Raw genomic sequence first — 15,221 nt, forward strand, 5'->3', positions numbered from 1 at the left:
TATTTATCTATTGAGCTCCCATCTCCGCCATCCTAAAACAAACCACAAGGTTAATCATGGCTACCACTTCCATCACTTACCGTTGCCTTGAGAGTTATCTTGAGTATACTGAGGAGTTTTTGCCAGCACTCGTGAGCGTCCTGCTGCTGGAATACTCCGGAACTTTCGTCTTTAGTAGCAAAATGAGGAACAACTGTTTGAAGACCCTAAAATAATAATAATAATAATAATAATAATAATAATAATAATAATAATAATAATAATAATGTATGTACATATGTACATACATTACAGTACATGTAGTACATGTACTTATAAATTACTTGAAGGAATAGGGCCAGCTCAAGCTGTGGCTCTCTTTTCTCCATTGAAACGAAGAGTTCATTCATTCTTGCTGTTAGTTCGTGTGAAGCAACGTCTAATCCTTCCACCAGTCCATGATGACCAGTGAAACTACAGATGAAAATGAAAATAAAATATAAAAATAAATAATGTGAAGAATAATAATTATGACTAATAACACAGCAATAATTAGCCTCATGATACATGCATAGTGAATAGTCTTAAAGTAATTATCCCATTCCTCACTCATTACATGTACATGTAATTTTAATTTTTCTCTCTCCTTTCATCTTTTTTTGTTCCATCTAAACTCCCTCCCTCCCTCTCTCTCCCTCCCTCTCTCCTCCCTCCCTCTCTCCCTCTCTCCCTCCTTCCCTTCTTACTCTAATATTTCCCTGCGTAGTTCAGGTATGGCTCTAATACATTGTAATGATGCGTTCATGTAGCACGTGTTTCCAAGATTATGAAGACCAAATGGAACCTCAAGCTAAAAGTGTATATAAATAGAGCATTAATTAGAATAAGTAATGAAACTTTTATTATTATTATTATACTCTACTTTTGCACGTTCAAAAAATTATGATAAATGTATAAAAACTTTACTTGAATATACAAATTTTTAAATTGCTAGAGGTACACAGTACAATAGTATCTTATAAGTATTAGAAGTATTACTTTTTTAATTCATAAGTGGTGCATGCATTAATGTACATGTACTTACTAGTCTGGCGGCATCAGCTTCAGTCATATCTTCAATGAATATTGTCTTCTCTTTGGGGGCAGTAGGTAGGGCATCAGCTGAACCCATTAACATGAACATACAGTTCTATTAATAATAATAAATAAATAAATAAATAATGATAATAATAAATAAATAAATAAATAAATAATAATAATAGTGATGATAGTGATAATAATAATAATAATAAAGCAATAAGATATACATGTACAAGTTATATGCACCATATACATACTTGGTCATATATACCCATACAAGTTCTTCCCTTCAATTTACAACTCACTGATACATAAAATGCTTCCATTGTTCATTAATTATATACAAAAAATTACATGCATCACATGATATGTGTTTGTAATAATTATTAATAAAAATATTTATAATAATAACTGAGTAAACTGACTGGTTTTATTTTCTTGATAACAGGATCAGTCCACGTATCATCACCAATGGATTGACCAGCAATCATTAGTCTCTGTCGCTCCAGTGGTACACCTGTAACACATGCAATATTAGTAATAATAATAAATAATAATTTTTATTTTATTTTCTAACATATCTTAACAATAATTTTGCACACAATGATAACTGTTTTAATCATAATAATAATAATAATAATAATAATAATAATAATAATAATAATAATAATAATAATAATACACACACATGTATTCATGTACATTGATTTGATCCTCAAAGGATAGCTCTACATTGTAGTATTCTTTGAATTTTTAGCAATTAATTAACTCAAAATTTCCACATAGTTGCTAACTCACAGTATGTACATGTATAATATTTATACTGACATGTACATGTATATATACATGTATAATTAATTTGTATTATTAACTCTGATGAAAATTAACTAAAATTTAAAATTATAAAATTCCCTCCTTTTCATTTTACTACTACTTCGTTTTACTTTCCAGATACTATTCGTATCATTAACTTTAATAAAAATTAACTAAAATTTCTACAAGCACATTAATCCATTCTCAATAAAGGCTACAATATTAGAACCAGTGAGAGTAGGTGACACATCACACCTGTTAGTGAGAATAGTTGACTCTTAAATATCACTGGAGGCTCATCAGTGTTGAGTTCCAAGTCATCATACTTCACCTTACCCCATTTTACCTTAACTGAAAAGAGTATGATTTAAAACAACAAAACAAGTTATGTACCTGCAAATGTAGGCATGATGGCTGTAGTATGTGGGAAAGAAAAGGAGGGGGAGAATTTAATACAGACACGCCTATTTTAATTATTAGGAGGCGGGGTCAATGCTTAATAAATGTGGGCGTGGCTTTAATAGTCGTTAATTATTAAATGGCGTCCGGATCGAAACGCTTGGTTGAATGTGTCCCAAATTTCTCTGAAGGGAAGAGAAAAGAAGTGATAGATGCTATTTCAACTGCAATCAGAGACACTGAAGGATGTACTCTTTTACTTGTAGAACCAGAGGCATCCGCTAACAGGTTGAAAAAAATTAATAAATTAAAATGATAATTAAGTTTTACAAAAAAATAATTTTACTCTACATAGGACTGTGTATACATTTGTCGGTGATCCAGTGAGTATTGTTGAAGGAGCTGTTAATGCAGCGAAAGTTGCTCATTCGCTCATTGATATGAGGAAACATAAAGGTATTGTATACTGTATAAGAATAACATGGGGAGAGATATGTCTAGAGGAAAATACATGTACATATTACATTATGTATTGATGCATGTACATATTACATATACTGGAACAAGTGTACATGTATTATTATAAGTATAATTAGGATTAAAATGCACTTTTATGATGGCTATTTGGTTACATCAACTTGCATGTACATGTGTATATTCTCATAAAATCCCAGGCTTCTACATGTATATATAATATATATAGTTTTATTTCTTATCTTCAATGGGTACACAAGTTTCTTTTGTCCTCCTATACTTTATATTGGCTTATATTTCCTTAACATTTATATCATCCCCAGTCTTTTGATTGAGAGTGGCCTGTAGTTGAGAATAATTGCAATGAAGTGATTCATTAATTCATGTATTTTTGTCCATATAAGGCAATCACCCCAGAATGGGTGCATTGGATGTCTGCCCGTTTATTCCAGTGAGTGACGTCACTATGGAGGACTGTATTAATTGTTCTAATGAGTTTGGATCACGTTTATCAAAAGAGTTGAACGTTCCTTTATATTTGTATGAATATTCATGCACTGGAGGTGACCACAGGAGGACATTACCACAGATAAGGGCAGGAGAATATGAAGGACTTAAAGATAAGGTACATGTACATATACATGTACATGTATACATGTTGTACATGTGTATATAATGTGTACATGTTTTTTTACTGGTAAACTATATATTTATTAATAATATTGCATATACAGTATACATGTATATGTACCTGTACATGCATTTACATGTACAGTATATGTAGTATATGCTTTTTTGATGTTCATAATTGAATTATTTATAATTAGCAAGACATACTACAGTACATCAAAGTGACATGATTTTATACATGTTTATAATGTACGATTCACACACATGTACATGTACATGTACATATTCCTTGTTTGTTATATCTTTTCTCTCTCTCTCTCTCTCCCTCTTTCTCCAGATTATTAAATCAGAATGGACACCTGATTATGGTCCAGCCCAGTTCGTCCCATCCTGGGGTGCTACTGTCACAGGTGCTCGTCCAATGCTTATAGCTTATAATGTCAATCTTTTGGGTACTAAACAACAAGCTCACCGCATTGCTTTGGATATAAGGGAGCAAGGGCGTGGCCCTGATAATGTGAGCCACTTGTACTTTTATATTTTAATATTATATTGTACATGTACATGTAAGTAGCATTTTAAATAATTTATAATAATTATTTCATTTTTTCTGTCTTCTCCTACATGTACATGTATTACATACTTTTATATTTAAAATAATTTTTGTTGCATTTATTTTTTTTTCATTTTCCTCGAATGTACATTTATATGTACATGTACATGACTACATCTTGTATACGTACATGTACATTGTACATGTATTATTTTTATGTATTTTATTAGTTCTGTCATCTCTCTTCCTCCTTCTCTCTCCTTTTTTCCTCTCTCTCTTTCCCTCCGTTGTAGCCCGGTAAGTTTAAATGTGTTCGTGCCATTGGTTGGGATCTTGAAGACAAAGGCTTATCTCAGATCTCGATAAACCTCACCGACTATAAGACCACACCCATTCACGCTGCATATGAAGAGTGTGTGAGGATTGCTAAAGACCTCAAACTAGCTGTCGTTGGTTCTGAGATTGTTGGACTAGTACCACTTGAGGTGAGACCATTGGCATACATAGAATTGGAGAGGATCATAAAGGGTTTCACACTAAGTGCTGTGCCAATTAAACTTGACCAGGTTTTTGAGTGACTTTAAAAATTTGTAAAAAATCTAATTTTGATCGGAATCAGCTCAAACTTTCTACGCAACATAAGTACATGTATATGCATCAGGGAAAATTATAAAAATGGAGAATTCTCAACTTGTCATTTTTGACAAAATTTGGCCCGTGACCCTGTACTATAATAGTACAGGGACTTTAGCTCGATTTTGGAGCAACTTTAAAAATTCATAACCAATCCAAATTTGATTGGAATCAGCTCAAACTTTCTACACAACATAAGAACATGTATATGTATCAGATAAAGTTATAAAAATGGAGAATTCTCTACTTTTCATTTTTGACAAAATTTGGCCTGTGACCCTGTACTATAGTACAGGGACTTTGACCTGATTTTGGACCCTTGAAAGCTGAAACCATGTTCCACCTATTACATGCACATTTACATGTATATTTACTTTTAATATTTAGGCAGTAATGCTCTCAGCTGATTACTACATTCAAAAGGAGTCATTGTTCATTTATAAAGAAGAGCAGAAGATTAGACTGGTAATAGAGAGGCTTGGACTTAGCTCACTCTCTTACTTCAATCCTAAAGAAAAAATAATAGAGTTAGAAGAGAGAGAGAGGGGGAGAGAGAGGGAGGGAGAGAGAGAGAGAGGGGGAGAGAGAGAGGGAGAGAAGAAGAGAGTAAGAGAGAGAGAAGAAAGATTTGAGGAATGGCTGGAATCACATTTACATGTACATGTAAACTTTTATTACATACATGTAGGTCGTTTATATAGTCTATTTATGCATGTACTTGCATATACGTGTGTACATGTATGCATTTACATGTATCTATTCTTGCATGTACACAATGTACAATGATTTACTCTATTATCTATTAGTACATGTTTATTTTATTTATTGCATTCCTCTTAGGTATTGTATAGGTTCTACTGCTGATGGTCCTTTGGTTAGTTCAAGTGTAAGGGACTTCATTGAATCGATTGGTTCACGTGCATCAACCCCTGGAGGAGGATCAGCCAGTGCCTGTATTGCTAGTATTGGCTCTGCCCTAGCTACTATGGTATTAATAATAATTATGATGTATAGGGAATTATTGTGCATGATAGATACAATTTTTAAAGCATTTACTTGTAATACTAGATGAATATAAAACATTAAAGGGGTGGCCTAATATGTTTGTTTAATTACATGTACATGTACTAAACTGGCTAAAATTACCATAATTTATTATGCTTGTTTAATTATACAGTTGTATCAGGGATATAAAGAAATTTAAAATACAGAAAGATTAGTATTAATCCAGTATATCCTTAGTTATACAGTATACAAACTGGCTAAAATTACCAACTACATGTATATGAATACATGTATGTACTGTACATGTACACGTATGTAATCTATCACTGTATACATAACGTTTCCTTTTATTGTAGGTTGGATTGATGAGTTATGGTAAGAGAGAGTTTGAGGGCATTGATGGTATAATGAGAGAGACTATACTGCCACTCTATGATGCAATGGAGCAACTGATACCAATCATTGACTCTGACAGCACTGCCTTCTCTTCATATATGGTACTTAATATAAATACATACATGTACATGTACATACTTTTTATTGCTACCTTTATTTTACATACATGTACATTGTATGTACATGTAAATTTGTAAGTCCATTATTATTCTGCTGCTCCTATTCCCCTATTGTAGGATGCTCTTAAAATGCCTCATTCTAATGATGAAGAATCAACAAAGTACGTCCTTTTAACATATCTTACACCCACTCATCTTACGTCCTTATAAGGAGATCGTTAGCAATGCAGGAAGGACTAAAGAGAGCTATTGAGGTTCCATTGGGTTTAATGAGGAAAGCTCATTCATGCTGGCCACACCTTTTTGTATTAGCAGAGCATGGGAATAAACAAACAATGTCGGATTTACAGGTATTACAATGTACCTACATTTACATGTACATATACATGCTGCATGATGAAGATTAATTATAATAAGTATTAATAAGTAATACATAATTTTAATGCGTGCATGTACATGTATAATTATTATTAAAATACATTTATACATGTACATGTATTATGTAGTTTTTATGGACATATAAATACTGCATTTTAAATCATTTCTACATGTACATGTATTTATAATTGTTTTTTGTATGTAAATCAATGTACATGCATTAGGTCAGTGCCAGTAGTCTTCATTGTGGAGTGTTTGGTGGCTATTGCAATGTATTGATCAATCTTAAAGGAGTCACTGACACTCAATATGTAACAGAAATAAGACAAGAAGTGGAGCAGATACTGGCTGAATCACAAGATAACTCAGATAAAGTCCAGAAACTAGTATTGAAAAGACTTTAAAGATTATATGGATTTATATTTCATTTCTTGTTATCATTCTCTACTGACCTGCACTGTAATTTCAACTGTCACAATGTCTTCATTAAGTTCCTTTATAATGTAGTCAGTTTCTCCCATTAAAAGGTGTTAATTAGGGCTATATTAATGGAATGTATTAATATCATAGCAATCATTGCATTCCAGTCACTCCTTCTATTAAGCTAAAGTGTGATGTTTCCTATAAGGAAATTGTTAATCATTGTTAGTGTACAGTGAGAGATATACCATAGGCTGTTTCTTTGAAGCAATGGGAATAGGAAGGTCTGTGTTTTCTCAAGATGAACTAGATTTATATCAAGTTAGTCCATGCATGCAAGAATGTAAAGTGCATGCAAGAATCTAAAATGCATGAGAGCTACATGCTATACATGTCAGTATTGCAAATAAAAGAGAGAGAGAAGTACTTAGTGCATTTGTATGACTTTTCTTGTGATATATCTTAATATTTTATATTACATTTATGTCTTTATTATTTTTATTCTGCAGGAACTGACTAATTTAAATGCTGCAGAAATCAACAAGTAACTCATCATTCATGTATTGTATAATTTCTTTTGTTTGCCATGCTTAATGACTAGTGCAAGGTTCTAAACTCCAGTACATTTTGTGAATTCACAATTATTAAAGAAATTTCAATCCTTAGACATAAAGCATTGTTCTATTCAGACAATGTGTTACAATACTGCAAACTGCAGTACAATCTTTAAAAAGCATTGCATGCAGTATATCCACATAAAGGACACTCAATTTTGAATTTAATATAATTTCTCTTCTATTTTCTCTTTCTTAATCTCTCCAGTGCTTACAAGAAGTTCAAGAACATTGATCCTCTCAGTGGTTTTCAAAGCAACAAGAAAGGGCGGATTGCTTTTACAGCTGTAGCTGACAACGTGGCTGAATTAAAAGTAACCAACTGTATTCATAGACACTTTATCTGTGGTATGCAGTAATTGGAACCTGTACATGTAGCTACGTAATCAAAACAACTCGTGCATGTACAGGATAACCTCTATATAACATGTATAAGATGATAATGTACACTGCACTGTGGTTTCCCACAGCCATAATAATCTTAGTATTTTTCGTCTAATTTTTGAGCATCTTTAAAAATTTATAAAAAATCCAGTTTTGGTTGGAATCACCTCAAACTTTGTACACATAACAACCAATTTTGATCAAAATCAACTGAAATTTTTTTACACTACACAAATACATGTATATGCATCATTATTATGAAAATGAAGAATTCTCTCCTAGTCATTTTAAATTTAATTCCATGTATGTACCATTACTGTCTATCATTATTTTCACTCATAGCTGAATCCATTCAGATACAGGATTTGCATGTTGTTTTGTTCGGAGCCAAATGGTCTAATGGATTTTGATGATTTCCTTGACATGGTATCTGTGTTTCATGACAAGTGCCCAAAAGAAAGAAAAGTGAGATGGGCTTTCAGACTTTATGGTAAGTCCTACGTGTACAATATCATAGTGGGTCCAATGGTATTAAGTAAGGCACGAATGTTAGTATTGTGCACAAAGCACGAAATTTGTGAGATGTGAGAATTATATTTAATTGTTAACCATTACTGTTATGATTTCTATGCATACTTCATTACTATTGCATGTTAGTTTGATGTATTTGTTAATTTTGTAGTGTGTATGGATAATGATTATTTCCTTTCTATTTCTAATTCTTTTTCTTTACCTCATAGATTTCAATGATGATCATGTGATTGATTATGATGACCTAAGCACTTTCCTAGACCTTGTTACTGATTACGGGATTGAGAGTGACCTAAAATCTGAAGTCATTCAACGCGTATGTAAAAATTAATGTCTATAGTTTTGTACTATCATTAAATATATCATACATATTATAGGTTATAGAAGAGGTGGATTATGATGGAGATCAGTCCATCAGCCATGAAGAGTTTGAAAGGATTTTATACTTTAATGCTGAATTTTATGAGTAAGTGAAAAGAACTTTTTTTTGGAAAGAGGAAAATTTGATAATAGATGCTGTAATGGTTTTTTCTTTGTTATGTAGAACTTTTCGCTTTCGTCTTTGAGAAAGATATTAAAGATTTAAACTTAAGATTATAAGAAATATAACATAGTATATAATAATCAACAATATAACATAGTATATAATAATAGCAATCAATTCAATGTGAATCAGTTAGGAGAATTGAGTTTCATGTTAAAACTTAGAAATAATAGTTATTAGAGAATTTCAATCTTTTATTGCCAGCAAATTTGGTTCGGATTTATATCTTCTCATTCGGCGATTCAATTCGAATTGTATATCATCAAACAGTGAGCCAATGGATGAACTGGAACAATCACTTAAATCTGTTACACTACAAAGTGAATCATCATCATCATCAACCTGTAATAATAATAGAATTATAATAGTTGAGTGCAAGCATGATTTGAATATGTACCTTGCTGAATGTATCATCATCTTGTTTCATGGTGGAATTCATGATAGTAGAAATATTGTCAGTTTCTAATATTAAACTGAGAAATGATGAAGTATCAGAGATAAAATAGTCCTCGGACTTTAGGCTATTGTCATCATTCAATTTGTACATGACAGGAGATTGATAGGGATATGTTGATTCAGAGGGAAGTGAAGTTTCTTTGACATCTTTATCTTGAATTGTACCAGAAGCAGACACAGCAAGTTGAGGAGCACAAGATGTGACATTACTACCAGCAATTGTAGCTTTAGCAATATCATCAGTACTTGCATTAGGAGAGGAGATTGTAGTATCAGCAAAGCTGGTAGTATCTGATGTATCAACTACTGTAGTATCAGAATTTGAACTTATGCCAGACTCGACAGAATTTTTAGCGACACATTCAGGACTTGGTGCGGTGACTTTATTTGATTCATCAGTAGATGATATCTCAGTATTGGAGTAATCGTTGAATTCCCATTTGGTGGACTTAAAGAACTGGCATATTTCATTCATCTATATGTTGAGAATAATATAGATTATTCAGTGTTAAATCATCGGAAATAAAACTGCTTTTTACCTTTTTCTTGTTTAAAGTGCTATAAGTTTCCATGTGAAAGGAGCCATCACTCTCCTTTTCAATAAGAATGAAAATATTACTTCTGTCACCTTGAATGACAATGACCTTTTCAATAGGAATGCTTCTAACTGAATCCTGTAACAGAAAATGACATAGTAGTAACATTAGTTGGGATGATAAAATGAAATGGACTTGCCTTTCCTTTAACAATCAAGCATTCCTCTTGTATCAGTTCAATTTGGAACTTTTCTTTGTTTTTCCTTCTCCTCTTTGAGAGTCCATTGGCCTTCACACTCAAGCCACAGAGGTTAGCAATACTAAAGGGAGCAGACTCGGTCTTCCCTATCAACTGTGAATAGAGATAAAAAGTTAATTATCATGAGTAAAGTGATAAATTGTGGTACATTAGTACCTTTACGGTAACATTTCCTTCCACATGATCTTGTTCAGAGGAAAAGCAGGAGAAATATTTTAATACTTGCATACTTTCAGTAGAGAAACAGTTCAACAGTCAGTGTAAAACAATGCCGAGACGAAGCTTCTTGCCGAAATGACAGGTTATTTGTTTTGCCGCTACACCAGCGCCATGACAACATGCGCAGTAGGGTGATTCTCGTATTTTTAATAACCAATCTGCGCATGTAATTGTATTAATAATTAATTTAGAATTAATTATTTTTATTAATTTGTTTATTAATTTACTGTAAGCTTATAATTTTGACCATAGACACCCATTTATCTTTATACCCATAGGTACATATTGACCAGACTAATTTTTGAGTGTTGTGAGTAATTAAACGACAACATGTGGTGCTTTAAAGAAAAGTGAATGTGATTAAGTTGAAATTTTAGTGGAAGCAAAGCACTTTAACGCAAAGCAGAAGGAAGTCGAGGAACATGAAAGGTATATATACATGTACACTATTACTATTATACATAATTTAATACTGAATGAAAGTGAATGCACATGACTTAATTGCCGAATTGATGTAGTTTATAAAATCAGTTATATTGTTCCACCATTTCACATACAAGTTTTCATTAATCTTGAGTCAATGCCGCGCTAAAATAAATACCAAGCAAGTTATAAGGCTGGCTAAGCGTGTAATAAACAATTAAGTATCTTGATAGTATCCCATGGTTTCACAGAGACTATGGTAGCAATACCACTACTGACAATATTGAGTTGAGAGTATGTGCTGATGTTGGCAAGTTATTATGGTGAAGATAATTCTGTTTGTTTATGTAAATTATATTACTGTATTAACTTAATACAGTAACACTGACTATATGTTGAGTTGAGGGTCTATGGAGATGAGGGAACTGATGATGAAGACAGTCCTCATAAGATACATGTAAAATAGGTAGCATAGTGATATGATAATGCCATTTGCTTATTTAAGATGTATATGTATAATAGTACATAACCAGTATACAATTTACCCGTTTTTATATTTTTGTTTTAGCCATTTTTAGTCTCTGTTTTTCCTTATATTTTTCCTCGTTTCATTATCCTGTTTATGCAAATAAATAGAAGTTTGATTAGGACTTTATGAATAAAAACAAATAATGTATAAGCTCTATGTAGGTCTATATAGCATCAATTAAATTCAAATTTGTCTTGTTTTTGTGGATTAATTTTGCCATGCAATCAAAACAAAAAATAGTTTCTGTTCCATATTTGCATGATGCCTTTTATAAGGAAAGGCATATGCTTTTCTATATAATAAGCTGCTGCAGAGCAAGCCACATCAAGGAGAAATGGAGAAAATACAAGAACAGATTCGCCATGATGCTGAGTATACATCCCTGCAGCATAAATTTGAAGAAAATAGTATGTATGAGCTTCCAGAACTCAGAAAAAGAGAAGATAAGAAGGACCAGCAGCCTATTCCACTACCCTTTGTACCAACCAATAATAATAAGCCTAAACAAAGGCAGTCATCTTGGAGTAAACCACTACTGTTCAATACAGTATTACTCTGTCTCATATTGATATTATTAATAATTATACTGGGCATTGTAGTGTATGATAAGTATGCTACTGGTAATAATGTTGAGTGTACTAATACTGCAACTGGTGCTAGCAGTAGTAGTAATACAAATGAATGGGCTGATCATATAGCTCAAAATATTAGCCAGAAAATTCCCGACTTCAATGAATGGGCTAATGGTGTTGTTTCTAAAGTTAACAGCAATGTAACAGGGAGCCTTCCTGACTTTAATGAATGGGCTAATGGTGTTGTCTCTAAAGTTAACAACAATGTAACAGGGAGCCTTCCTGACTTTAATGATTGGGCTAATGGTGTTATCTCTAAAGTTAACAGCAATGTAACAGGGAGCCTTCCTGACTTTAATGATTGGGCTAACGGTGTTGTCTCTAAAGTTAACAGCAATGTAACAGGGAGCCTTCCTGACTTCAATGATTGGGCTAATGGTGTTGTCTCTAAAGTTAACAGCAATGTAACAGGGAGCCTTCCTGACTTTAATGAATGGTCTAATGGTGTTGTCTCTAAAGTTAACAGCAATGTAACAGGGAGCCTTCCTGACTTCAATGATTGGGCTAATGGTGTTGTCTCTAAAGTTAACAGCAATGTAACAGGGAGCCTTCCTGACTTCAATGAATGGGCTAATGGTGTTGTCTCTAAAGTTAACAGCAATGTAACAGGGAGCCTTCCTGACTTCAATGAATGGGCTAATGGTGTATCACAGAATACCCTTCAACTATTTCAGAACCATACTAACTTCACTGAAATTGATAAACAAATCTTACAAACTACAAAAGATTCCGCACAAAAGCTCATTAACATTGTCAATACTCTCTCTAATCTACAAGACAACAGTACCTCTACTGCTGGAGTGGTTGATGATATACTACTAATAGCACAAGAACTATTAGTACTACACAATGACTCAACTGCATTACCTACCTCTTGTAAAGAGATTAAGGAGAGACAACCTAACAGTCCATCAGGTTATTATATACTGGCAAGACCTACTAGAACATATTCTACATACTGTAATATGGGAACATTGTGTGGTTCAGGAGGAGCATGGACAAGGCTAGCATATCTGGATATGACTGATGTTACACAGAACTGTCCTTCTGGGTTTGGCCTTTATCAGTCAGGAGGAGTTAAAGCTTGTGGTAGACCAGCAACAAACGGTGGTAGCTGTGTATCAGTTCAGTTCTCATCTAATGGTATCAGTTATTCTCAGATATGTGGTAGAGTAACAGGATATCAATATAAAGCAACTGATGCTCCAGTAAGGAGTGATATCAATTCTTATTATGTTGATGGTGTTAGTATCACTCGTGGGTCTCCACGTCAACATGTCTGGACATTTATGAGTGGTTTCAGCGATGCTTATAACATTAACACATGCAATTGTGGCCAGCAGCATCAAGTATTTATTGGTTACAATTATTTCTGTGAATCTGGTAATCCTACCAATACTGCTAATCAACTTTTCATATCTGATCCACTCTGGGATGGTCAAGGTTGTGGTTCTCTTGAATCAGCTTGCTGTTCGGTTACTGGTATCCCATGGTTTCACAGAGACTATGGTAGCACTACCACTACTGACTATATTGAGTTGAGGGTCTGTGGAGATGAGGCTACAAGTAATGAAGACAGTCCTGTTAGCTTTTATGAGATTTACATAAAGTAGAAAACAGCTTTAGTATTGTAGACTTGTTAGTTCAGTACAGTGACTAATTTTTTGCAACATTATTTAAAAATAATTATTTAATGGCAGCACTACTTTAGATAGTCTAGTCCAGTTATTACATGCATATTGTTTATTCTCTTAATTGCACCGAATTTTCTCTTCCCATTAATCTCCTCTTTGATGTAGTTCCTCCTTTCTAATAACAATAAATTGAAATTCATCAATAGAAGGATATTCATTATAATTGCTATTATTTTTCAAAATAGCAAATAAGTTATAAAAGGTTATGCACAATAAAATGAGTATGTTATAGTATTAGCAGTGCTGTATAGGTATTCATAATACTCTTTCTTGTATTCCTTTGTATGTCATGCATACAAACTTCATGCTATCACCCAAACACGATATGAATTCAATTAGAAATTAAATAGCAACATTCAACAATAAGGAAGATTATGTATTAAACATAATTAATACTTTATGAAAATGAAGCACACGACTTGCCAAATTGATGTAGTTTATAAAATCAGGCACATTGTTCCATCTCACATGCAAGTTTTCATTAATCTTAAGTCAATGCTGTGCTAAAGTAAATACCAAACAAGTTATAAGGCTAGCTAAGCATGTAATAAATAATTAAGTATCTTGATGGTATCCCATGGTTTCACAGAGACTATGGTAGCACTACCACTACTGACTATATTGAGTTGAGGGTCTTGGCTGATGTTGGCAAGTTATTATGGTGAAGATAATTCTGTTCGTTTATTTAAATTATGCTACTGTATTAAACTTAATACAGTAACACTGACTATATATTGAGTTGAGAGTCTGTGGAGATGAGGAAACTGATGATAACGACAGTCCTCATGAAATAAGTAGCATAGTGATATGATAATCCCATTTGCTTATTTAAGATGTATATTTATAATAGTGCATAACCAGTATACAATTTTACCCATTTTTATATTTTCGTTTTAACTACTTTCAGTTTCTGTTTTTTCTTATATTTTTCCTCATTTCATTTTCCTCAATATTGATGTTTATGCAATTGAATAGAAGTTTCATTAAGACTTTATGAATAAAAACAAATTATAATATATAAGCTTTGTACAGGTCTATCTAGCATCAATTAAAAACAAGTAATTGTCTTATTTCTGTGGATTAACTTCAGCTATGCAATCAAAACAAAAATAGTTTTTGTTTTACATTTGATGCCTTTATAAGAAAAGGATATGCTTTTCTATATAATAAGCTGCTGCAGAGCAAGCCACATCAAGGAGAAATGGAGAAAATTCATGCTGAGTATGCATCCCTGCAGCATAAATTTGAAGAAAATAATATGTATGAGCTTCCAGAAGTCAGCGAAAGAGAAGATGAGAGAAACCAGCAGTCTATTCCACTGCCCTTTGTACCAACCGATAATAATAAGCCTAAACAAAGGCAGTCATCTTGGAGTAAACCACTACTGTTCATGACAGTATTACTCTGTCTCATATTGATATTATTAATAATTATACTGGGCATTGTAGTGTATGATAAGTATGCTACTGGTAATAATGATGAGTGTACTAATACTGCAACTGGTTCTAACAGTAGTGAATG

The 15,221-nt window shown here is 32.9% G+C and overlaps 4 protein-coding genes across 5 annotated transcripts in view; 2 read left to right on the forward strand and 2 right to left on the reverse strand.

Annotated features, from left to right (window-relative positions):
- LOC100642019 (ubiquitin carboxyl-terminal hydrolase 14-like) overlaps positions 1 to 2,362 on the reverse strand; it is an 8,542-nt gene extending 6,180 nt beyond the window's left edge. Inside the window, exons 1-8 of the mRNA XM_019998044.1 lie at positions 2,266 to 2,362; positions 2,128 to 2,223; positions 1,485 to 1,576; positions 1,064 to 1,168; positions 726 to 829; positions 324 to 453; positions 81 to 206; positions 2 to 32 (exon numbers count right to left, since the gene is read on the reverse strand). Coding sequence (XP_019853603.1) covers positions 2 to 32; positions 81 to 206; positions 324 to 453; positions 726 to 829; positions 1,064 to 1,168; positions 1,485 to 1,576; positions 2,128 to 2,223; positions 2,266 to 2,281 — 700 coding nt within the window. The 5' untranslated portion in view covers positions 2,282 to 2,362. The remainder of the gene's footprint in view (position 1; positions 33 to 80; positions 207 to 323; positions 454 to 725; positions 830 to 1,063; positions 1,169 to 1,484; positions 1,577 to 2,127; positions 2,224 to 2,265) is intronic.
- A 37-nt stretch (positions 2,363 to 2,399) lies between these two features.
- Positions 2,400 to 6,985, forward strand: LOC100642146 (formimidoyltransferase-cyclodeaminase-like). Its single transcript, XM_003387498.3, has 11 exons — positions 2,400 to 2,559; positions 2,627 to 2,727; positions 3,150 to 3,370; positions 3,713 to 3,892; positions 4,222 to 4,413; positions 4,949 to 5,088; positions 5,402 to 5,549; positions 5,923 to 6,063; positions 6,199 to 6,242; positions 6,293 to 6,431; positions 6,684 to 6,985. Exons 1-11 carry the CDS (start codon positions 2,411 to 2,413, stop codon positions 6,861 to 6,863), a joined length of 1,635 nt encoding a protein of 544 aa, XP_003387546.1. The 5' UTR covers positions 2,400 to 2,410; the 3' UTR covers positions 6,864 to 6,985.
- Positions 6,986 to 7,089: 104 nt separating this feature from the next.
- LOC100641512 (calcium and integrin-binding protein 1-like) lies at positions 7,090 to 10,757 on the forward strand. Of its 2 annotated transcripts, none has more exons than XM_019998053.1 (7): positions 7,090 to 7,200; positions 7,389 to 7,423; positions 7,702 to 7,807; positions 8,220 to 8,367; positions 8,618 to 8,724; positions 8,786 to 8,874; positions 10,701 to 10,757. In XM_019998053.1, exons 1-7 carry the CDS (start codon positions 7,150 to 7,152, stop codon positions 10,738 to 10,740), a joined length of 576 nt encoding a protein of 191 aa, XP_019853612.1. In that variant the 5' UTR covers positions 7,090 to 7,149; the 3' UTR covers positions 10,741 to 10,757. The 2 variants fall into 2 exon arrangements, with proteins under 2 accessions (XP_019853612.1, XP_003387541.1); XM_003387493.3 differs by lacking the exon at positions 10,701 to 10,757 and adding an exon at positions 8,953 to 9,124.
- On the reverse strand, positions 8,986 to 10,502 carry LOC109582955 (dentin sialophosphoprotein-like). Its single transcript, XM_019998052.1, has 5 exons — positions 10,360 to 10,502; positions 10,144 to 10,296; positions 9,948 to 10,082; positions 9,350 to 9,883; positions 8,986 to 9,294 (listed from the first exon to the last, which is right to left on the reverse strand). Exons 1-5 carry the CDS (start codon positions 10,429 to 10,431, stop codon positions 9,139 to 9,141), a joined length of 1,050 nt encoding a protein of 349 aa, XP_019853611.1. The 5' UTR covers positions 10,432 to 10,502; the 3' UTR covers positions 8,986 to 9,138.
- Positions 10,758 to 15,221: the final 4,464 nt, after the last annotated feature.

This window comes from Amphimedon queenslandica, unplaced genomic scaffold, assembly GCF_000090795.2.
Source record: "Amphimedon queenslandica unplaced genomic scaffold, v1.1 AMPQUscaffold_13343, whole genome shotgun sequence".
Lineage (NCBI taxonomy): Eukaryota > Metazoa > Porifera > Demospongiae > Haplosclerida > Niphatidae > Amphimedon > Amphimedon queenslandica.